Source organism: Armigeres subalbatus, chromosome 1, assembly GCF_024139115.2.
Source record: "Armigeres subalbatus isolate Guangzhou_Male chromosome 1, GZ_Asu_2, whole genome shotgun sequence".
Classification (NCBI taxonomy): Eukaryota; Metazoa; Arthropoda; class Insecta; order Diptera; family Culicidae; genus Armigeres; species Armigeres subalbatus.
In genome coordinates, this window is record NC_085139.1 from 162,581,844 (window position 1) to 162,606,767 (window position 24,924).

At 45.0% G+C, this 24,924-nt stretch overlaps 1 protein-coding gene across 8 annotated transcripts in view; it reads left to right on the forward strand.

Annotated features, from left to right (window-relative positions):
• LOC134205449 (TOX high mobility group box family member 3-like) overlaps positions 1-24,924 on the forward strand; it is a 344,232-nt gene that overhangs the window by 199,977 nt on the left and 119,331 nt on the right. For all 8 annotated transcript variants that reach the window (XM_062680704.1, XM_062680699.1, XM_062680697.1 and 5 more), the window contains one exon: positions 23,383-23,518. In XM_062680704.1, the coding sequence (XP_062536688.1) occupies positions 23,383-23,518 (136 nt within the window). The remainder of the gene's footprint in view (positions 1-23,382; positions 23,519-24,924) is intronic.

Genomic DNA, 24,924 nt, shown 5'->3' on the forward strand with positions numbered 1-24,924 from the left:
ACTCCTCCGGAAGTTCCTCTTGGAACTCCTCCGGAAGTTCCTCCTGATACTCCTCCGGAAGTTCCTCCTGGAACTCCTCCGGAAGTTCCTCCTGGAACTCCTCCGGAAGTTCCTCCTAGAACTCCTCCGGAAGTTCCTCCTGGAACTCCTCCGGAAGTTCCTCCTGGAACTCCTCCGGAAGTTCCTCCTGGAACTCCTCCGGAAGTTCCTCCTGGAACTCCTCCGGAAGTTCCTCCTGGAACTCCTCCGGAAGTTCCTCCTGGAACTCCTCCGGAAGTTCCTCCTGGAACTCCTCCGGAAGTTCCTCCTGGAACTCCTCCGGAAGTTCCTCCTGGAACTCCTCCGGAAGTTCCTCCTGGAACTCCTCCGGAAGTTCCTCCTGGAACTCCTCCGGAAGTTCCTCCTGGAACTCCTCCGGAAGTTCCTCCTGGAACTCCTCCGGAAGTTCCTCCTGGAACTCCTCCGGAAGTTCCTCCTGGAACTCCTCCCGAAGTTCCTCCTGGAACTCCTCCGGAAGTTCCTCCTGGAACTCCTCCGGAAGTTCCTCCTGGAACTCCTCCGGAAGTTCCTCCTGGAACTCCTCCGGAAGTTCCTCCTGGAACTCCTCCGGAAGTTCCTCCTGGAACTCCTCCGGAAGTTCCTCCTGGAACTCCTCCGGAAGTTCCTCCTGGAACTCCTCCGGAAGTTCCTCCTGGAACTCCTCCGGAAGTTCCTCCTGGAACTCCTCCGGAAGTTCCTCCTGGAACTCCTCCGGAAGTTCCTCCTGGAACTCCTCCGGAAGTTCCTCCTGGAACTCCTCCGGAAGTTCCTCCTGGAACTCCTCCGGAAGTTCCTCCTGGAACTCCTCCGGAAGTTCCTCCTGGAACTCCTCCGGAAGTTCCTCCTGGAACTCCTCCGGAAGTTCCTCCTGGAACTCCTCCGGAAGTTCCTCCTGGAACTCCTCCGGAAGTTCCTCCTGGAACTCCTCCGGAAGTTCCTCCTGGAACTCCTCCGGAAGTTCCTCCTGGAACTCCTCCGGAAGTTCCTCCTGGAACTCCTCCGGAAGTTCCTCTTGGAACTCCTCCGGAAGTTCCTCCTGGAACTCCTCCGGAAGTTCCTCCTGGAACTCCTCCGGAAGTTCCTCCTGAAACTCCTCCGGAAGTTCCTCCTGGAACTCCTCCGGAAGTTCCTCCTGGAACTCCTCCGGAAGTTCCTCCTGGAACTCCTCCGGAAGTTCCTCCTGGAACTCCTCCGGAAGTTCCTCCTGGAACTCCTCCGGAAGTTCCTCCTGGAACTCCTCCTGGAACTCCTCCGGAAGTTCCTCCTGGAACTCCTCCGGAAGTTCCTCCTGGAACTCCTCCGGAAGTTCCTCCTGGAACTCCTCCGGAAGTTCCTCCTGGAACTCCTCCGGAAGTTCCTCCTGGAACTCCTCCGGAAGTTCCTCCTGGAACTCCTCCGGAAGTTCCTCCTGGAACTCCTCCGGAAGTTCCTCCTGGAACTCCTCCGGAAGTTCCTCCTGGAACTCCTCCGGAAGTTCCTCCCGGAACTCCTCCGGAAGTTCCTCCTGGAACTCCTCCGGAAGTTCCTCCTGGAACTCCTCCGGAAGTTCCTCCTTGAACTCCTCCGGAAGTTCCTCCTGGAACTCCTCCGGAAGTTCCTCCTGGAACTCCTCCGGAAGTTCCTCCTGAAACTCCTCCGGAAGTTCCTCCTGGAACTCCTCAGGAAGTTCCTCCTGGAACTCCTCCGGAAGTTCCTCCTGGAACTCCTCTGGAAGTTCCTCTTGGAACTTCTCCGGAAGTTCCTCCTTGAACTCCTCCGGAAGTTCCTCTTGGAACACCTCCGGAAGTTCCACCTGGAACTCCTCCGGAAGTTCCTCCTGGAACTCCTCCGGAAGTTCCTCCTGGAACTCCTCCGGAAGTTCCTCCTGAAACTCCTCCGGAAGTTCCTCCTGGAACTCCTCAGGAAGTTCCTCCTGGAACTCCTCCGGAAGTTCCTCCTGGAACTCCTCCGGAAGTTCCTCCTGGAACTCCTCCGGAAGTTCCTCCTTGAACTCCTCCGGAAGTTCCTCCTGGAACTCCTCCGGAAGTTCCTCCTGGAACTCCTCCGGAAGTTCCTCCTGAAACTCCTCCGGAAGTTCCTCCTGGAACTCCTCAGGAAGTTCCTCCTGGAACTCCTCCGGAAGTTCCTCCTGGAACTCCTCCGGAAGTTCCTCCTGGAACTCCTCCGGAAGTTCCTCCTGGAACTCCTCCGGAAGTTCCTCCTGGAACTCCTCCGGAAGTTCCTCCTGGAACTCCTCCGGAAGTTCCTCTTGGACTTCCTCCGGAAGTTCCTCCTGGACTTCCTCCGGAAGTTCCTCCTGGAATTCCTTTTGGAACTCCTCCGGAAGTTCCTCCTGAAACTCCTCCGGAAGTTCTTCCTGAAACTCCTCCGTAAGTTCTTCCTGCAACTCCTCCGGAAGTTCTTCCTGAAACTCCTCTGGAAGTTCTTCCAGAAACTCCTCCGGAAGTTCTTCCTGAAACTCCTTCGGAAGTTCCTCTTGGAACTCCTGCGGAAGTTCCTCTTGGAACTCCTGCGGAAGTTCCTCTTGGAACTCCTGCGGAAGTTCCTCTTGAAACTCCTGCGGAAGTTCCTCTTGGAACTCCTCCGGAAGTTCCTCTTGGAACTCCTCCGAGTTCCTCCTGGAACTCCTCCGGAAGTTCCTCCCGGAACTCCTCCGGAAGTTCCTCCTGGAACTCCTCCGGAAGTTCCTCCTGGAACTCCTCCGGAAGTTCCTCCTTGAACTCCTCCGGAAGTTCCTCCTGGAACTCCTCCGGAAGTTCCTCCTGGAACTCCTCCGGAAGTTCCTCCTGAAACTCCTCCGGAAGTTCCTCCTGGAACTCCTCAGGAAGTTCCTCCTGGAACTCCTCCGGAAGTTCCTCCTGGAACTCCTCTGGAAGTTCCTCTTGGAACTTCTCCGGAAGTTCCTCCTTGAACTCCTCCGGAAGTTCCTCTTGGAACACCTCCGGAAGTTCCACCTGGAACTCCTCCAGAAGTTCCTCCTGGAACTTCTCCGGAAGTTCCTCCTGGAACTCTTCCGGAAATTCCTCCTGGAACTCCTCCGGAAGTTCCTCCTGGAACTCCTCCGGAAGTTCCTCCTGGAACTCCTCCGGAAGTTCCTCCTGGAACTCCTCCGGAAGTTCCTCCTGGAACTCCTCCGGAAGTTCCTCCTGGAACTAGTTTCTCAAGGAATTCCACCGGAAGTTCCTCCAGAAAATGCTCAGGACATTCCTTCTGGAATTCGTCCGAAAGTTTCTCTAGAAGTTCTTCTAGGAATTCCTTCGTCAATTTCTTCAGGAATTCCACCGGAAGTTCCTCCAGAAAATCCTCAGGAAGTTCTTCCAGGAATTCTTTCGGAAGTTTCTCTAAGCATCCCTCCGGGAGTTCCTCAAAGCATCCACCCGGGAGTTCCTCATGGGTTCCTTTCGGGAGTTCCTCAAGGGTTCTTTTCGAGAGTCCTCAAGGGTTCCTTTCGGGAATTCTTCAAGGATTCCTTTCGGAAGTTCCTCAAGGGTTCCTTTCGGCAGTTTCTCAAGGATTTCTTTCGGAAGTTTCTCTGGGAATCCCTTCGGAAGTTTCTCCTAGAACTTCTCCGATAGTTCCTCCAGGAATTTCTTAAGCAGTTCCTCCTGGATTTCTTTCAGGAATTCCTTCAGGCATTTCTCTGGCTATTCGTAAAGAAGTTCGGTCAGGAATTACTTCGGAAGTTTCTCCAGGAATTCCTTCAAAAGATCCTCCAGAAATTTCTTCGCAAGTTTCTCCAGGAATTCCTTCGGAAGTTCTGCCAGGAATACCTTCAAACTTCCACGGAAAAGTTTTCTGTATTTTCAGGGAAAACACTACAGAAATTCCACGGATTTTTTTCTTGCTTTATATCGTGATGCCACGAAAAATTTTCTAAACGGAATATTCGTCTAAATTTGCAAACTCTACTGCATTCCCTCAGGACATGTATCTGATATTCTAGGAAAAAATCTCCTAAATTTCTAAGCGATTTTTTTTTTGAAATTCCAAAGAAAATTCTATCAAATATCTACGGAAAATTCTTCTGAATCTCCTCGGTTAACTTCTGCACTTCTACCTCCTTTTCTTCTTAATTTCCACGGGATTTTTTCTGAATCTCCAAGGAAAACTCTTCTGCATTTCCACAGAAAATTTTATTCAAACTTTCACGGATAGGAATTCTGAAATTCCACGCAAAATTCTCCTGAGATTCCTTGGGAAAATTCTTCAGATTTTGCTCGGAAAATGTTCCCGAGTTTACACGGGATGTCTGATTAAATTTCCACGGCAAACTCTTCTGTATTTTCTCAGGAAATTATTTTGCGATTCCAGTAAAAAAATCTGATATTCCACGAGAAAATCTGTTGAATCTCTATGGAAACAATTCTGAATCTCTACCGGACATTATTTTGAAATTCCAGAAAAAAATGATCAGAATTTCCAGAATTCTTCAGAGATTCCATGAGAAATTGTCTTGGAATTCAGGAAAATTCTTTTGAGTTCCCACGGGAAATTATTCTAAAATTTGAGTTTTTTTTTTAATTTCCACGGACAACTCTTCTGAATTTCTGGGGAAATTATCCTGAGATTACAGAAAAAAATATCTGAATTTCCACATAAAATTTCCCCTAATTTCCAGTTTTAAGTTTTATCCGAAAATTATTCTGCATTTCCCTGTGAAATTCCTTTGCACAGATTCCAGTTTTTGGAAATTTTGATTGGTTTGCAATAAACGCATTTCAATTCGCAAGGTCAGAGTGACGAATTGAAAAGGTATCAAAATTCGCATTCGAACGAAAACGGGAATGCGACAAACATTCGAAAGAGTGAAGTTCGAAAAATCGAATGGTTAGAATTGGTTCGAACGAAAACGGGAATGCGAATTAGTGAAACGTTCTCACGTATCCGCTTCGAACGTAAACCAGAATGAGGGTGTATATCTTGAATCACGCGAATTTAAAAAAATAGGATCAAGCATTCCAACTTTTTGATTTAATTTTCGTTCAATCAATTTCTTTGATTACAGTTTGATTAAAGCTCAACTTAATTTACCCTCATTACTTTTCGTGGAACTGGCGAACGTGCAGTAAATTTTCATTTATAACCGAGCGAATGCCTTCCACGCAAACTCAGGTCTTCTGGTAATCAAATATGCTAGCATTCGTGTGACAACTGGAAGGTACAAGCGGAGACTGGAGAAAAAGGACTGAATAACTTCAAAGCCTCTTTGACAAAATAAAGCGTTTTAGTGTTTTGAAAGAACTGAAAACTGTTCTGGTACTAAAACTGATTTCTCTTTAAATGGTATTTATTGCTTTACCAAATAATGAAAACCAATTGAAATTCCCTTGTCATATAACGCGTTTGTACAATCCCATTTAATTCAACCACTTAATTGTACCTTGACAGATACGTATTTCGACCTCAACAGTGTCTCGTACTTGACTCGACTAAGTCGTGTGATGATTTTCTCAGGAACCCCTTTGCGTCTCAGACGGTCGATAGTCAATCAACACCAAGTAAAGGGACTCTTGGAATTCGTTGACCTGCTCCAGAATGATACGGAGCCTGACAATATGGTCCACACAGGATCTTCCGGCACGGAATCCGGTCGACATGAGTGTTTTACTTCCTTGTCAAGATCCGAGTATCGTTGTCGGGCTAAGACTTTTGCTCCTTTGGTTTTTGATCACTCTATCACGGCTTTGGCTTCTCTTCGCTCTTCTATCTTCCTCCGGGTCTCATCGGTGATCCATTGATTCTCTGGGTGCGCAGTTTGCCCAGATTATTCTCGCTGGTGGCGATGAAGGCATTCTTGATGGCGGTCCATTGGTCTTCCACGCTGCCACCTTTCGGAATATCTGCAGCACGCGTCTCCAGTTCTTCAACGAAGGACCGTTTCACCGTGGCATCTTCCAGTCGGCGTGTGTTGAACCGTCGTCCAACTCTCTTTTCCTGCCGACGAATCCGCGTAATGCGCAGGCGTATTTCGCCGATGAGGAAGTGACGCGATATCAGCACTACGTCTATTCGGTACATCAAGAAGGCTCCGTTTCCATTTTCGGCTGATGCAGATGTGGTCGATTTGATTTTCTGTAAAGCCGTCACGGGAGACCCACGTGACCTTGTGAACTGGTCGATGAGGAAAGAGCGATCCCCCGAACACCATGTCGTCATTACAACAAAATTCTGCAAACAGCTCTTCGTTTTCGCCCATTTCTCCTAGACCATGGCTTCCCATAATGCGCTCATGGTTCGAGTTGTCGGATCCGATCTTCGCATTGAAGTCGCCCAAACAGATATTGATATCATCCTTCGGAATTCTATCGACGACGACATTGAGTTGACTGTAGAAGTTCTCTTTGTCTTGCAGATCGGCAGCGTCAACTGCTTAACATTGATTATAGTAAGGTTTCGGACCCGCATTCTAAATCTGGCAACGATTATCCTTTCACTTAGGGGCCGTACACTTATTACGTAAGCATTTTTTCTGGGTTTTTCGACCCCCCTCCCCCCATGTAAGATTTTTCCCATACAAAAGATTTTTTATTTATAGATATTGACAGACCCCCCCTCCCCCCATAAGTGCTTACGTAATATGTGTACGGCCCCTTATAGGTTTCCACTTCACCTCGTAAACCAGAGTATAGCAGAACTTGTCCCGACGACTTTTTTTGTTCTTCAAAGTTTGGCCAACGGACTTCACTCAGTACCATGATCTCAAGCTTCATGCGGCGTGCCAATTTACCCTGCTGGGGTAGGGTTAAAACGTTCTATGTTCCTATTCGTGTCCGTTGTTTCGCACTAAGAGTCGTTAGCGTAAAATCAGTTCGTAATCTTGTATTCTTTCGTTATCGAATTCTCGAACAGATTGATGTTTCGGGAACAGTAGGTTGTTGGCCCAAGGTTCCGGTGGATAGGGCTACCATAGTTAATGGGGCTGACATCTTAGGTATAGCTTCCGGGGAATAGCATTTCATACTCAGCCGCTGGATGCCAGAACAGACGCTGTTGGAGCCGCACCACCTTGGTGAAAAGACGCTCGATCAGTCAGGTCAAAGTCCCACCCAACACCAGGACTAGGCTAGTGCGCTTTGAGCGGCACACGGTCGCTTTCGTAGGGCCTGCTTGCGGACACATGCTAAGTACGCTACTCTTAGCTGGTGGTCAACTGTCATCGGAAGACCCGTGGAAGCGTGTGTATTGGAACTTGTGAAGACCAGAGCTATATGTTAGGCGCTCCTTCCCTCGTCATTTCGTAGCCCGATGAACATATTGCGAAAGAGTGGTAGATACTAGGAACTAAACTCAAGAATATTTTGGAGCACCTTGAAGATCCCGTATTCTATAAAATAGGCTTTGCATGATGCGTATATCGTATCGTATCGTATCGAGGGCAGCAGGGACTATGTCCAAGGGCTTGACGATCCCTCCCCAGGCCATCTGCGAGTTGTGGGGCTTGCCTAGGATGTGGTGGGGTTTGACAGTGGGCCCTGTTAAACCTCTATAAAAAGCTGCATGTATCCGCAAGTAGGCCCCACCAAAGCGACCGTGTGCCGCTCAAAGCGCACAAGCCCAAGACCTGGTGTTAGGTGGGACGCTAAGCAGCCCTGACACGACGGCCCTCCGACGAGACAGGAGGTTTGCGCTGGCCCAATAAGCCGCCTAGAAAACCAATCATTACGAACAATATAAGAGATAATGCGACTCGATATAATCGGCAAAGACCTAGGCGACGAATACAGGATCACGATTGGAAGCTTGGAACATGGAATTGCAAGTCGCTAGGTTTCGCAGGTTGCGACAGGATGATCTACGATGAATTACATCCCCGCAACTTCGACGTCGTGGCGCTGCAGGAGATTTGCTGGACAGGACAGAAAGTGTGGAAAAGCGGGCATCGAGCGGCTACCTTCTACCAAAGCTGTGGCACCACCAACGAGCTGGGAACCGGCTTCATAGTGCTGGGTAAGATGCGCCAACGCGTGATTGGGTGGCAGCCAATCAACGCAAGGATGTGCAAGCTGAGGATTAAAGGCCGTTTCTTCAACTATAGCATCATCAACGTGCACTGCCCACACGAAGGGAGACCCGACGACGAGAAAGAAGCGTTCTACGCACAGCTGGAGCAGACATACGATGGATGCCCACTGCGGGACGTTAAAATCGTCATCGGTGACATGAACGCACAGGTAGGAAGGGAGGAAATGTATAGACCGGTCATCGGACCGGATAGTCTGCACACCGTATCGAATGACAACGGCCAACGATGCATAAACTTCGCAGCCTCCCGCGGAATGGTAGTCCGAAACACCTTCTTTCCCCGCAAAAATATCCACAAGGCCACATGGAGATCACCTAACCAAGAAACGGAAAACCAAATCGACCACGTTCTAATCGACGGTAAATTCTTCTCCGACATCACGAACGTCCGCACTTACCGCAGTGCGAATATTGAATCCGACCACTACCTCGTTGCAGTATGCCTGCGCTCAAAACTTTCGACGGTGTACAACACGCGTCGAAGTCGGACGCCGCGGCTTAACATTGGGCGGCTACAAGATGGTAGACTAGCCCAAGAATACGCGCAGCAGCTGGAAGTGGCACTTCCAACGGAAGAGCAGCTAGGCGCAGCGTCTCTTGAAGATGGCTGGAGAGATATTCGATCCGCCATTGGTAGCACCGCAACCGCTGCACTTGGCACGGTGCCCCGGATCAGAGAAACGACTGGTATGACGGCGAATGTGAGCAGTTAGTGGAAGAGAAGAATGCAGCATGGGCGAGATTGCTGCAACACCGCACGAGGGCGAACGAGGCACGATATAAACAGGCGCGGAACAGACAAAACTCGATTTTCCGGAGGAAAAAGCGCCAGCAGGAAGATCGAGACCGTGAAGAAACGGAGCAACTGTACCGCGCTAATAACACGCGAAAGTTTTATGAGAAGTTAAACCGTTCACGTAAGGGCCACGTGCCACAGCCTGATATGTGTAAGGACATAAACGGGAACCTTCTTACGAACGAGCGTGAGGTGATCCAAAGGTGGCGGCAGCACTACGAAGAGCACCTGAATGGCGATGTGGCAGACGAAGATGGCGGTATGGTGATGGACCTGGGAGAACGCGCGCAGGACATAATTCTACCGGCTCCGGATCTCCAGGAAATCCAGGAGGAGATTGGCCGGCTGAAAAACAACAAAGCACCTGGGGTTGACCAACTACCAGGAGAGCTATTTAAATACGGTTGTGAGGCACTGGCTAGAGCGCTGCACTGGGTGATTACCAAGATTTGGGAGGAGGAAGTTTTGCCGCAGGAGTGGATGAACGGTGTCGTGTGTCCCATCTACAAAAAGGGCGATAAGCTGGATTGTAGCAACTACCGCGCAATCATATTGCTGAACGCCGCCTACAAGGTACTCTCCCAAATTTTATGCCGTCGACTAGCACCAACTGCAAGGGAGTTCGTGGGGCAGTACCAGGCGGGTTTTATGGGCGAACGCTCCACCACGGACCAGGTGTTCGCCATTCGCCAAGTACTGCAGAAATGCCGCGAATACAACGTGCCCACACATCATCTATTCATCGACTTCAAAGCCGCATATGATACAATCGATCGGGACCAGCTATGGCAGCTAATGCACGAACACGGTTTTCCGGATAAACTGACACGGTTGATCAAAGCGACGATGGATCGGGTGATGTGCGTAGTTCGAGTTTCAGGGGCATTCTCGAGTCCCTTCGAAACCCGCAGAGGGTTACGGCAAGGTGATGGTCTTTCGTGTTTGCTATTCAACATCGCTTTGGAAGGGGTAATACGAAGAGCAGGGATTAACACGAGTGGTACAATTTTCAATAAGTCCGTCCAGCTATTTGGTTTCGCCGACGACATAGATATTATGGCACGTAACTTTGAGAAGATGGAGGAAGCCTACATCAGACTAAAGAGGGAAGCTAGCGGATCGGACTAGTCATCAACACGTCGAAGACGAAGTACATGATAGGAAGAGGTTCAAGAGAAGACAATGTGAGCCACCCACCGCGAGTTTGCATCGGTGGTGACGAAATCGAGGTGGTAGAAGAATTTGTGTACTTGGGCTCACTGGTGACTGCCGAAAATGACACCAGCAGAGAAATTCGGAGACGCATAGTGGCTGGAAATCGTACGTACTTTGGACTCCGCAAGACGCTCCGATCGAATAGAGTTCGCCGCCGTACCAAACTGACAATCTACAAAACGCTAATTAGACCGGTAGTCCTCTACGGACACGAGACCTGGACGATGCTCGTGGAGGACCAACGCGCACTTGGAGTTTTCGAAAGGAAAGTGCTGCGTATCATCTATGGTGGGGTGCAGATGGCGGACGGTACGTGGAGGAGGCGAATGAACCACGAATTGCATCAGCTGTTGGGAGAACCATCCATCGTTCACACCGCGAAAATCGGACGACTGCGATGGGCCGGGCACGTAGCCAGAATGTCGGACAGTAACCCGGTGAAAATGGTTCTCGACAACGATCCGACGGGTACAAGAAGGCGAGGTGCGCAGCGGGCAAGGTGGATCGATCAGGTGGAAGATGACTTGCGGACCCTCCGTAGACTGCGTGGTTGGCGACGTGTAGCCATGGACCGAGCCGAATGGAGAAGACTCTTATATACCGCACAGGCCACTTCGGCCTTAGTCTGATTAAATAATAATAATAATGATGCGTATATGATTAATGAACCGAGTTGGGGGAGTATCTGTACTGACGATGAGAACATTGCTAAACCCTTGATTGATCTGATAGATACCGTGGGTTGAACTCCAGAACGGTTTGGAGTACCTTGAGCATCCCGTATTTAAGAAAATTATTTGCATGATGCGTATATGCATATCGAACCAGATTGGGTGAATACCGAAGATGAGGGGCTCCACCCCACTACCCCGAATGCCAGTATCGCGAATGCCATTACCCCGAATGAGACAGTACCCCGAAAACCATCACCCTAAATGGGACACTACCCCGAAAGGAAATTACCCCGAAAACATTTAGAATCTGTAGTATTCTATTATTATGTTTAACACCATCAGATATCGATGAATCTCAACAGTTTTTAACCAACCAGTTTAACCAACAGTTTTGATTTTTTTTAATTAGCTGTAACTTTCATTCCTTTCATTATGACCTGGAAAAGTACTAGTCTACGAAATGGAGTAAGAGATCCTTTTTTTTTCAACAGAACGCGTTTTCCCGGTATAAGGCGAACAAAGGAGATGATGCCTTTTTTAAATGAACGAGTTTGCTCGGTATAAGGCAGACAGAGGAGATGATGCCTTCTTTAAACGGACGTGTTTGCCCGGTATAAGGCACAAAGAGGAAATAATGCCTTGTTCAAATGAATGCGTTTGCCCGGTATAAGGCAGACAGAGGAGATGATGCCTTCTTTAAATGGACGGGTTTGCCCGACATAAGGCAGACAGAGGAGATGCCTTCTTTAAGTCAACGTAACTTTCCGAAGACAAACAAAATCTCCCTTTCTCTCACTCTCATACACACACTGCCTTACTCACTCACTTCCTCTGTCTTACTAATTATTACTCATTCACCCACTCTCATTCTTTCATCCACTCTTACTCACTTAACCACTCTTACTCACTCATCCACTTTTACTCACTCATTTACTCTCACTCATTCGCTCTCTCTGTCTCGCTCACTCTAACTCACTCACTCTTACTCTTTTACTCTTACTCACTCGCTCACTCACACACTCACTCACACACTCACCCATTCACCCACTCGTCGATTCTGAGATTTAGACGACGCTTCATCCAGAATCCGTTGCTTTTACTACAGCGACCAAGGAACAACTTCTACCTTGTTGCTACTAGGCCATGCTGACGTGGACTGCAATTGCCTCCAACTCTCTGCATTGTGCATGAAAACGTGCTGCATAATCTCCCCTTGCCCTTCAGGACTCTTGAAGAGTGCCATACGAAGTGGAACGGGATCTTACGGAGTAAGAATACTTAGTTCCATACTGCATTGAAACAGTTTCAGTTCCAATTATTGTTCATTCATATGAATTATGAATAAACTTTTATTGAGTAACATTTTTTTCATTGAAATGAAGTATAAACTTGAAATAATGACTAATTCGGGGTACTGGCTCATTCGGGGTAGTATCCCATTAGGGGTAATGGCATTCGGGTTAGTGACTCATTCGGAGTTCTGGCGTTCGGGGTAATGGCATTATGAGTAATGGCATTATGGATAATGGAATTATGGGTAGTATCGTAGAGTCACGATGAGGACATTACAAAAGCCATGATTGATCTGATAGATTCCGTGGGCTTAACTACAGATCGTTTTGGAGTACCTTGAAAATCCTGAATTGAGTAAAAATTGGATTTGCATGACGCGTATACGCTTATTGATTGCCTTGATTGGTGTGATAGATGCCGTGGCATGAACTCCAGAACGTTTTGGAGTACTTTGAGCATCTCGAATTCCAGAAAATCGGGTTTGCATGATGCTTATATGCTTATTGAACCAGATTGGGTGAATACCGACGATGAGGACATTGGCCAAAGCCTTGATTGGTCTGGCATGAGCCCCAGAACGTTTTGGAGTACCTTGAGCATCTCATGTTCAAGAAAATTTAGTTTGCATGATGTGTATATGCTTATTGAACCAGATTGGTGAATACCGACGATGAGCACATGCAAAAGCCTTGATTGATCTGATAGATACCGTGGGCTAAACTCCAACTCGATGGTATCGTCTAGCGTTGGAAAGCTTAAATTCATTGATGGAATAATGATAGAAGAAGTTTGTATAGACATTCATTCATTTATTTAGCTTACATCTAACCAGATAATGACTGAATCAATAAATTGACGCCACAATACACGGTTCGAGACCGCATTTCTCCATCCTCCAATGCGCCCCACGCTCGCCAAGTCGTTCTGTACCTGGTCACGCTGCGTTCCACGGGCGCTGTCCGGCATTTTTGCAACATGCCCTGCCCATTGCATCCTTCCGGATTTAGCGACCTTGGATTCGTCGTAGAGCTGGGCGAGCTCGTGGTTCATTCTTCGCTGCCACACGCCGTCTTCTTGCACACTGCCAAAGATGGTCCTGCAGCACTATGATGCCGAATCCACAGTCCTTGAGCACATCGGCGAGTATGCGTGTGCTCCCGATGAAATTAAGAGATTTGCAGTTCCACGAACCGAGTTCCCATTTGCTAGTTCCTTTTCGTCGCAGTGGTCTTCGCCGATTGCTCCGGTCCGTACTCTCTTGTTGATTATCCGTTGCATAAGTTTTTTTTTTAAAGGATGGCTTCCAGGACCTGACACCAAACCCTTCAAATTCCCGGAGGACCATTCCCCCTTATTTCCGGTGGACATTGATGCACAGTTTCATTTAGAGTCCCTCGCTGACACTCAGACGATGATCATCCGCCTTTAACATGGAGAACAGACGCTGTTGTAAGCCGCTCCTTACATAGAGAACAGACGCTCAGTCACTCCGGAGAGGAGCAAAACCCTCCTTCCCTGTCAGCATACGATCATAGTACCCACCGGAGTTGGTTACCCGATCTTCCCTAAGGTTGCTCGTATCCCGGCCAGTGCCACGAGGAGGTAGGTTCACAAGGGCGTAGCCAGAGGGGGCAGGGGCAAATTGTGGAAAGATTGAACGAGTATTGAAATGAATTCCCTCAAACATGTGCACTTTACGATCCAATCATATACAGAAATAGGTGGTTGAAATTCAAAAGATTCCCAAAACTTATTAGGGCATCCAGGATCCATAATAGGTATATGAAAGTTCAAAACAACTCGAACATTTCGGGCTCAAACATTCTCCTTGAAATCCTTCTAGAAGCTCCTCTGGGAACTTCTGAATTCCTTCGGAAAGTTATCCACAAATTCCTCTGAAAATCGTTCGAAAATTCTTCTCATGTAATTGTAATGCCTCCTTATCTAGAAACCCCCCACTATTTTTTTATTAGGAAATTCACGAGTAAATTCCTTGAAGTTTTTTTTTTCTTCTCTCCAAGATTTACTTCTAGATATTTCTTCGGCTATTCTCTCTTCAGGAAGAATCCGTCATTTCCTTCAGGCATGCATTCGAGAGTTCCGTCAAGAATACATACGGAATTTCTTCCCAAAATTCTACCAGAAGTTTCTTCAAAAATTTATGACGGAAATCCTCCGATTTAGCTCCATAATTTTACTTGTAAATCTATAAGAAATTCCTTCGGAAATTCTTCCAGGAACTTCTCCGGGCATTCCTCTCGGAACTCTTCCTTTAATTCCTCCGGGATTACTTCCAGGAAATTTTCCGGGAATACCTCCAAACATTCAATAGCGAAATCATCTAGCATTCCAATCTGGAATTCTTTTCGCAATTACTTCAGAATATCCTTCAAGAAATCCTCTAGAAATATCTTCATTAATTTCTCCTGGAATTCGTCCAAGTATTTACCTAGAAATTCTTATAGGTATTTTTTCGGGAGTTTCTTCAGGTTTCTCCAGGAATTGCTTCAGGAATTTATCCGGGAGATTTTCCGCGGAAGTGTACTAGAATTCCTTCCGGACTTCACTCGGATATCTGCCAAGAGTTCTTCCAGAAATTTCTTCGGAACAATCCGCAGGAATTTTCTTCAGCAATTCATCTGGGAATACTTTCAGGATTTCATCTGGGAATTTCTGCAATAATTCCTCCTGGTATTTTTCTGGGAACTCCTTCAGATATTTTTTTCGGAAATTCCTTTAGGAACTTCTCTAAGAATTATTTCAGGACTTCCATGTGGGAATTCCTCCGGAAGTGCTTGTGGGAGTTCCTCCGGGAGTTCTTCCAGGAATTTTTCCAAGAAATTCTCCGGTAATACCTCCAGGAACTTCAGAGGGAATTCCTGGACGATATTTGGCAGGAATTTCTCAGGAAATGGGATTTCGGAAGTTCATTTAGAAATATTTTTTCTCTTCCTCTAGGGTATTCCACCGGATGTTCCTCTGAAGTTCCACCAGTAGCTCCTTCGGGAATTCAATCAATCAGAATTCATTTAGCATTTCTTTAGGCATTTATCTACAAATTCCTCCAGAAGTTCCTCGGAGAATTTCTCTGGGAGTTCTTACGGGAATTCCTCCGTGAGGTTCTTTTAAAAATTCTTCCAGGAGTTCCTTCTGGAATTCTTACGGAAGTTCCTTTGGGAGTTCAACCTAGAATTCTTACGAGAGTTCCTCCAGGATTTCCTCCGGAAATTCTTCCTGTAGTTCTTCAATAAATTCCTCCAGAAGTTCCACCGGCAGTTCCTTCGAGAATTCCTCTGATAATTTCTCCGGAAATTCCTATAGAAAATCCCCCGGGAGTTCCTCCGGAAATTACTCTGGGAGTTCCTCCGGGAGTTCCTTTTCAGAGAAACACCCGGAGAAACTGCCGGTGAAACTCCCGGAGGGATTCTCATAGAAACTGCTAGTGGATCTCCCGGAGGAATTACCGAAGGAACTGCCAGAGGAGCTCCCGTAAGATCTCCCGTAAGAACTCCCGGAGAAATTTCCGGAGGAACTCCTAGAAGAATTCCTAGAGGACCTCCCGGATGAGCTCCCAGAGAAACTATCGAAAGAACTTCGGGAGGAATTTTCAGCTTAATTTCCGAAGAAAAAGCCTAAATAATTTCCTAAAAAAAGCCTGAATAATTTCCTGGAATAGCTTCTGGTGGAACTCCCGGAGGAATTTCCGGAGAAACTCCCGGATGAATTGCTGGTGGAATTCCCGGAGGGGCTCTCGAAGGAATTTTCTGGAAGTATTTCTGAAGAAACTCCCGGGATAATTTTCAAAGGAACCCCGGGGAAACTACCAAAAGCATTCTCGGAAACAAGAGAATTCATTTTATAGACAAATCTCGTCTAGCTGAAACATTTGTTGGGGTTTGTAGCTGGAACATCATCATCATCAGAGGACCTCCCGGAGAATTCCCTGAGGAGCTCGCAGAGAAATTCTCGGAGGAGCTTCTAGTGGAAAATCTATATAAATTCCTGAAGAATAATAGAACTACCGGAACAATTCTCGAAGGAAATCCTAGAGAAATTCTTGGTGGAAATGCAGGTGGAACTCCTGGAAGAATTCCAGGAGGAATTTTCGGAGAAACTCCTGGAGGATCTCCCAGTGGAAATTTTGAAGTTTCCACCGGAATTCTTTTAGGATTTCATTGCGAATTAATCTAGGAATTCCTCCGAAAATTCCATTGTTGATTCATTTTCGGTATAGTTTCTGTATCAATTTCCGGTGGAATTCCTGAAGAAATTCTTTAAAATTTTCACAAGAAATTATTCGAAACAATTCACGGAAAATTTTATGGAATTTACAAAAGAAATTCGAAGATTTTTCGTAAAATTCTCAGGAATGTTTACTGGCAATTCTGCGGAATTTCCACGGAATATTCTTATTCTTAAAAAATATGCGAAACAGCACGAAATTATTTGTATTATTGCAGGGAATTCTGCAGAACTTATAAAGAAGTTCGTGAAGATTTTCTTGGAGTAAATAATGGTGGAATTTTGGGATCGATTCCCGGCACAATTTATGGTAGAATTCCTGAAGACACTGCCGAAGAAGTTGCTGGAGGCATTCCTAAAGAATCCCTGACAGAATTTCGGATAGAATGCCAGGAGCAATTGTCGAAGGAATTCCTGGAGAAAGCTTGCATATTGATTTTTCTGCCTATTTTATAATAAATATTATTTCAGAGAGGATTTGTTTAGAAATTCAGATGCATGGTTCTTCTTCTTCTTCTTCTTATTGGCATTACATCCCCACACTGGGACAGAGCCGCTTCGCAGCTTAGTGTTCATTAAGCGCTTCCACAGTTATTAACTGCGAGGTTTCTAAGCCAGATTACCATTTTTGCATTCGTATATCATGAGGCTAACACGATGATACGTTTATGCCCAGGGAAGTCGAGACAATTTCCAATCCGAAAATTGCCTAGACCGGCACCGGGAATCGAACCCAGCCACCCTCAGCATGGTCTTGCTTTGTAGCCGCGCGTCTTACCGCACGGCTAAGGGGGGCCCCTATGCTTGGTTCTAGTTTTCTTAAACTTATGGAAGAATGCAGGATTTTTATAATAATTTTTATAGCCGATTTTATATTCTTTCTAAATACTAAGTTCGTTAATATTTTTCTCACTTTATTTAAAAATATCTGACGAGCAATAAATCACGCATTTTTAAATAAGTTATTGTTTTAATCATTATTGTTTCGATTTGGTTTGGATTTGGTTTCATGTGTTAATATTCATGTGTTTTTATAAAACTACTATAAAACTACGATTTAGAAGACCAAAAAAGTTGCCCCCCCCCCTTCTCGAAATCCTGGCTACGCCCATGGTAGGGATAGGATAGTTTTTCGAGGGGGACGATCAACAATGGACCAAATGTTTTCTCTGCGACAAGCCGTTGATAAATTAAGGGAATGCAACTTGCTGTTTGTAGATTTCAAGGCAGCGTAAGGCAACATATAATGCTAGAGCATGGCTTTCCGGCAAAGCTTATTAGGCTGATTCGTGCGACGCTTGATGGATCCAAATAAGGCGTCAGAATATCTGGTGAGACATCTGATTTGTTCGTTAGACGGATTGAAGCAGGGCGATGCACTCTCTAATCTGCTATTCAACATAGCTCCGGAATGTGCAATTCGAAGATCTGGTGTACAAAGAAATGTCAAATCATCATCAAAAAGTCTTATATACTTCTTGGTTTTGCAGATGACATCGACATCATTGGTGTAGATCGCAGAGCGGTTTCGAGCCTTTTTAAACGGGGGACTGAAAGAATATGACTGAACATAAAATCTGTGTGGTGGACCCCGCACTCGCTGTCTGTGTACAATCGAGGAACCCTAATAGCACAATTCAGATCGATTTTGTTGCAGCAACTTCAATGTGACTGGATTTCGTTGCATATTAGTGACAGTGGCTGAAATATGACAAGTGTGGTACTCGGGAAGATGCGCGTGCCGCAATTGTATCTAAGACACTGTAATATTGCACTATCGTCCACTTTGGGGAAGCATAGCAGCTACAGAAATATACACCATTGACTTAACCTATAAAGAAGCCAATGCAAACAGGGGATTATATTACCTGATGGATAGGATACTTCCTGCATTTGAACTGCCTCGCAGTGGTTTAAGATCAATTGTGCTACTTGCATGCCCGGGCCCGTCTAAAGGTCGGGCAGACCTGTCCATCGGAGGGGTGTTTGTTGGTACCTCCAGCACCTTCTTGACACTAACTGCGTTTCAGCAAAACTTCTTCGTAGCCGAATCGCAGTGTCATGGATCTTAACACTGATCGCTCACTGCGTCGACCAGGTCACAGGATTCGGTAATCCATGCAGCCCTTCACACTGCATTACCTCTACTAGGCATAGGACTATGACCTAAACCACATCGCCTAGTACATCCTCAGTCAACCTCTTATACACGGAGCTCTTCCGTGCTGCATCCATCCCGCTTTAGGACGAGAACCATCTCACTCTTATGCGTTCTACGGATGCAGTAGACATCTGCTCCGAAGCCAGAGAGCTTCTTTTCGACTCTCATAGCCTTCAATAATTTGGCATAGCCAGTCATCTTACAGTCAGTTTTGACTATAATTGCCTCGCCTCTGCATCTTCCCAGATAGTTCAGATCAATTGGTTCTATCATATCAACTATCCCTGGTATCACATCGAAATCAACGCAGCATGTCAAACAAGTCCCTAAAGCCCTTGCGTATTATATGCAGTTCAAAATAGTTTGATTCAGGTGTTCTAGGTTCTTTAAATTGTTCTGGAGTTCGGATAAATTGTTCCAGAGGTTGTTGACATGGTTGACCAATTGACCAGAGCAATTTGATGAACCTAGAACATCTGCATCAAACTATTTTGAACTACAAAAAAAAATACGCAAGGGCTTTAGGGACTTGTATGGGCATTGAAGTGATTCAAATTTTGACTTTTTTCACCCTTTTTTGCTCCCCTATGCTTGAACGATTGTATTTACTATTTTAATAGACTTCCTAAATTTTTAGCTAATTTGGATGTAATTTTAATGTGCACGCTTCTTTTGAAGATAGTATAGAAATTCAAATGGAAATTGCTACTTGTGTGAAAGACCGCTCCGTAAGGTGGCCCATAAACTAATTGAATGTAATCAACGCGTCGACCTCATAGAGCACTTCCTAAACTGAAAATCAGTTGTTGTTGCGAAATGATTTGACTTTTGTATATATTTATATTTATTCAGACTAAGGCCGAAGTGGCCTGTGCGGTATTTAAGAGTCTTCTCCATTCGGCTCGTTCCATGGCTACACGTCGCCAACCACGCAGTCTACGGAGGGTCCGCAAGTCATCTTCCACCTGATCGATCCACCTTGCCCGCTGCGCACCTCGCCTTCTTGTACCCGTCGGATCGTTGTCGAGAACCATTTTCACCGGGTTATTGTCCGACATTCTGGCTACGTGCCCGGCCTACCCCAGTCGTCCGATTTTCGCGGTGTGTACGATGGATGGTTCTCCCAGCAGCTGATGCAACTCGTGGTTCATTCGCCTCCTCCACATACCGTCCGCCATCTGCACCCCACCATAGATGGTACGCAGCACTTTCCTTTCGAAAACTCCGAGTGCGCGTTGGTCCTCCACGAGCATCGTCCAGGTCTCGTGTCCGTAGAGGACTACCGGTCTAATGAGCGTTTTGTAGATTGTCAGTTTGGTACGGCGGCGAACTCTATTCGATCGGAGCGTCTTGCGGACTTGACTTTTGTAAGTAAAGCCATAAATAAAACTAAAATGCTCATTACTGATATTGATGTTATTCTTTTACGTATTAAATTGAATTTTCCATGATTCAGTATTTAATTAATAACTTTTCTTGACAGTGTCAAATTGTTTTGCAACAAAGACGATGGGTTCCCGTGCTAAATTTCTTATACTGTCAACGTACTTATATATTTTAAGAGCTTTATGGGCAATAATACGGAACGGTTTTCTACAAAAGCTATTTTTTTCATATAAATTTTTATACAAACTTTAAACTGCTCGTCCCAAGTAACATTTTAAGTTTTATAATGCTCTTGAAGACCATAATTTACTCTTCAAGAGTTTCATAAAACCAGCATAAAACCAAAATGTTACTAGGGGTGCTCAGTCAAATTACAACCTAAATAGCAATTGTCAGCGATAAAGCATAGGGAAGTGAATCACTCTAATGGGGATACTGGGTGGATTTCGGTTTGATACTAGAGGTTGTTGGCCTGGTAGACGAATTAATCTATACTTCAGAACAATTTGGAGAACCTGGAACATCTGCTTTAAATTCTTTTGAACTGAAAAAAATACGCAAGGGAATTAGGGACTTTTCCTGCATTGACGTTGACTTGATCGCAGTGTTCGATATGTTAACCAAAAACATGTACTTCCAACATGTAATTAAGTTCAGGTTTCCCTTAATACAAGTTGCCATACAAAAGTTTGCGGTTTAGGGTCATTCGGCCGAATGCCGTTTGGCCGAATGTCGTTTGGCCGAATGTCGTTTGGCCGAATGCCATTTGGCCGAAAGGGTCATTTGGCCGAACGCCATCTGGCCGAATGCCGTTTGGCCGAATAGTTGAAATTCTCTGAGTGGAAAATAAACGAAGAAGAAGGAAAGAGAAAGAAGAAGAAAGAATCAAGGAAAAAGAAACGATAAAGAAAAACAGAAAAACAAGGGAAGTAGACAGAATAAAGAAAAAAAAGGAAGAAGAAAGAAAGAAGATGGAAGAAGGAAGAAGAATGAAGAAAGAAGGAAGAGGAAAGAAGGAGGAAGGAAGTAGAAGGAAGGAAGAAAAAAGAAGGAAGAAGGAAGGTCGAAGGAGGAAGAAGAAAGAAGGAAAAAGAAAGAAGGAAGAGGAAGGAGGAAGAAGGAGGATGTAGGAAGGAGAAAGGAAGAAGAAGGATGGAAGAAGGAAGAAGGAAGAAGGAAGGAGGAAGAAGGAAGAAGGAAGAAGGAATAAGGAAGAAAGAGGAAGGAAGAAGGAAGAAGGAAAAAGGAAGAAGGAAGAAGGAGGAAGGAAGAAGGAAGAAGGAAAAAGGAAGAAGGAAAAAGGATGAAGGAAGAAGGAAGAAGGAAGAAGGAAGAAGGAGGAAGGAAGAAGGAAGAAGGAAGAAGGAAGAAGGAAGAAGGAAGAAGGAAGAAGGAAGAAGGAAGAAGGAAGAAGGAGGAAGGAAGAAGGAAGAAGGAAGAAGGAAGAAGGAAGAAGTAAGAAGGAAGAAGTAGGAAGGAAGAAGGAAGAAGGAAGAAGGAAGAAGGAAGAAGGAAGAAAGAAGAAAGAAGAAAGAAGAAGGAAGAAGGAAGAAGGAAGAAGGAAGAAGGAAGAAAGAAGAAGGAAGAAGCAGGAAGGAAGAAGAGTAGGAAGAAGGAAGAAGAAAGAAATAATAAGGAAGAAGTAGGAAGGAAGAAGGAAGAAGGAAGAAGGAAGAAGGAAGAAGGAAGAAGGCAGAAGGAAGAAAGAAGAAGGAAGAAGGAAGCAGGAAGAAGGAAGAAGGAAGAAGGAAGAAGAAAGAAGGAAGAAGGAAGAAGAAAGAAGGAAGAAGGAAGAAAGAAGAAGAAAGAAGGAAGAAGGAAGAAGGAAGAAAGAAGAAGTAAGAAGGAAGAAGTAGAAAGGAAGAAGGAAGAAAGAAGAAGTAAGAAGGAAGAAGTGGAAAAGAAGGAAGAAGGAAAAAGGAAGAAGGAAAAAGGAACAAGGAAGGAGGAAAAGGAAGAAGGAAGAAGGAAGAAGGAAAAGGGAAAAAGGAAGAAGGAAGATGGAAGAAGGAAGAAGGAAGATGCAAAAAGGAAGAAGGAAGAAAGAAGGAAGAAAAAATAATGAAGAAGGAAGAAGGAAGAAGAAAAAAGGAAGAAGGGGGAGAAAGAAGGAATTAGAAAGAAGGAAGAAAGAGGAATGAAGAAGGAAGAAAGAAAAAGGAAGGAAAAAGAAAGACGGAAGAAAGAAGAAGGAGAAGGGAGAAGGAGAAAGAAGAAGGAAGAAGGAAAAGAATGAAGAAGGAGAAGAAGGAAGAAGGAAAAGAATGAAGAAGGAGTAGAAAGAAGAAGGAAGAAGTTCTCTGTTCACTTTTCCCTTCCCACTTTTCACATGTCACTTCTCACTTCTTACTTCTCATTACTCACGTTTCATTTCTCACTCTTCGTTACTCGTAGTTTGAGGTCAATTTTTTTAACTATTCGGCCAAACGGCTTTCGGCCAAACGACCCGTTCGGCCAAAGGCATTCGGCCAAATGGCGTTCGGCCAAACGGCATTCGGCCAAATGGCCTGACACCAAGTTTGCACACTTGAACATTTCTTTAATTTAATGAATGTTATGGAATTTGTAAAACCAGTTCTGCCACAAGATGAATCATTGTATAACTGTACCATGCGTTTCCATATACTGTTATGCTTACATGCTTCTGAACGCTTTTCAATATTTTTACTTACGTTTTTCTCAGGGAGGCCCATTATTGCTTGTAAAATAGATATCATGAAAACGTGTTATCGTGTTAACTTTAGTAACTTCTATGAACATGCAATCATACAAACATGGAAATAACTTCAACGCCGTTTAAGCGACAAACCCCATCCTACTTTGTGACCAAATAATCCCGGAATTCCCCAATAAATCAACTTATGCCAGTCACCATTCGATTTAAATGATCGAAAACTACAAATGCAACACAAGAGCATCGCGATAACAAATTTACTGTCGACCAGTGAATTATTATCAGCTTTTGGTAAGCGCGGCTCTATTTCCCTCTTTGAAGAAACGAGTGAAAATGGACAAATTTTAGAAGGTATTTCGGCATTTATTGATGATGCAGAGTCGAAGAAGAATAAGCCCGACTCGGTAGCAAGACATAAATTAGTGCAAAAGTTGGCAGACTCTTTTACGAAACAAATTCTACTCATGAGCGCACAAAAGTCTCCGTTTTTGTATTGTTGTCTTTTTGGCAATGAATAGATCCATTTCTTTGTTCATTTTTGGGAAAGAACAGATTTCTCGACGTCCATGCTATCTTTAAACTCCTCCTACTCGTAATTAGCGAGTATCGTTTAAGCATAGTTTCCATTGATTATAATTGTTAAGACTGCGTAACCATGTCATTGCAGTCTGTCTTTACTTTAATATACCGTCCATTTATGATCGATTAAGAAAAAACATAAGCGATATACGCGCATAGCGGTAATGGTGTCTACTTAAGATGCCATCATAATAAAAACTCGATAAAAATGCAGCCAGTGTGGCTTAAAACACATAAGAATTCGAATAAAATACGTATTACTTATGCTATCTAAACATTCCTTTCTTTCACTCCCCTGCAGACCCGTATCCGCGTATGCACTGTTCTTCCGTGACACTCAAGCTGCCATCAAGGGTCAATCGCCGAATGCGTCGTTCGGAGAAGTGTCCAAAATCGTTGCATCCATGTGGGACGTGTTAGCGACGGAGCACAAAAACGTAAGTACCCAAACACCTGAAGCAATTCTCGTCGAGAAAATTGAGCTTTTCGATTAGCAGCAGCAACGACATCACTCATCAGCCTAATGACTGAATCACATTGATTACCTACTTCGCAAAACTGTAGCCAATTGACCCCTAACAGCAGTGATGATATGTGATTGCGGACCACATAAACCAAATCCAAACAATATATCTAATCGTTCGCCATCATCGCAGCACATTCTACTGCCCTGATTCCATTTTTTTTACATCGGATACGATCGTAGCCCTAGCCATAGCCTTCTTGGATCACGCGGTGCAAGCAGAAGCAAGTTTTCCCATTAAGTGCGAGCATGTTGTTTTTCGTTTTTCGCCTTTTCCGCCGTTTGCTGGGTTACCGTGCGGAGTACTCATTTTTCCTCGTTTCGTTATATTGTTTTATGCTCAACGACTTTAAGTCATGAATAATTCAATGATGACTTTTTTTTGCTTCCTTTCATAGCTCTTTGTGCAAACGAACCATTCGCGCTGGCTATTGGTATTCGCTGTTATTATTGTAATTCTGATTCTAATCGGATTTTTATCTTTAATTTTCCACTTTTGTTTTACATGAATCTTGTCTCATCTGGCGTTACCTTGGCTACGTTCGTGTCACCTACTTCCCCCAACGAAGTGCATCGATACCCTACGGTTTCATTTTCTCTGCCATCATGTTCCTTACACAGAGTATTTCTGGTGCCATTGCCTATAATATGGTTCCACACTTCTCGATCCGACAAACCCGCCGACGAGGTCTCGCCATCGGTATCACTCAGGAACCGAATAAATGTGACTTTCTCTCCCATTTGAAATGGTTTTGCGATGTTTGTTTATTTTCCTATCGTGCGCTTTAGTGCTTTTTCGACATTAGCCAACAGCGCGGAAATGAATAATTCAAAGAAGATTTCCGGAATGTAAATCGAAGCACAAGGCACAAGAAAAAATAAATAAAAAGGATGTTTTAAATGGGTTTGCTGTCCGCAGACAGCCATTGGCATTGTCGCTCGGCGGCGACGTCGTCGTCGTCCATCCGTCGTGTGTTTGAATTGCGAGTCGAAATTGTGTCATAAATGTGAACGGTGCTTTCCGTGCTTGGGTCGTGTATCAAAACAAGATGAGTGGAATAATTTTACTGTTTGCATAACTGTTTCAGAGTTCAATTGGTTCAGTTTCCACTGGAGCTCTATTCAAGTGTTTGCTCGCAATTCATCTAAATGATGAGCTGTGTCAGTATCAAATCAAAATGGAGTACATATGTTAAATTATTCCCAACTCATAATGCAAAAAAGAGTAAATCGGGACCGCTTTGCGTTTTGGGCGTAACTTATTTTGTAAACAAACATTGGAAGGCGAATTCCTGCTAAAACAAGCATTTCATGAGGAAA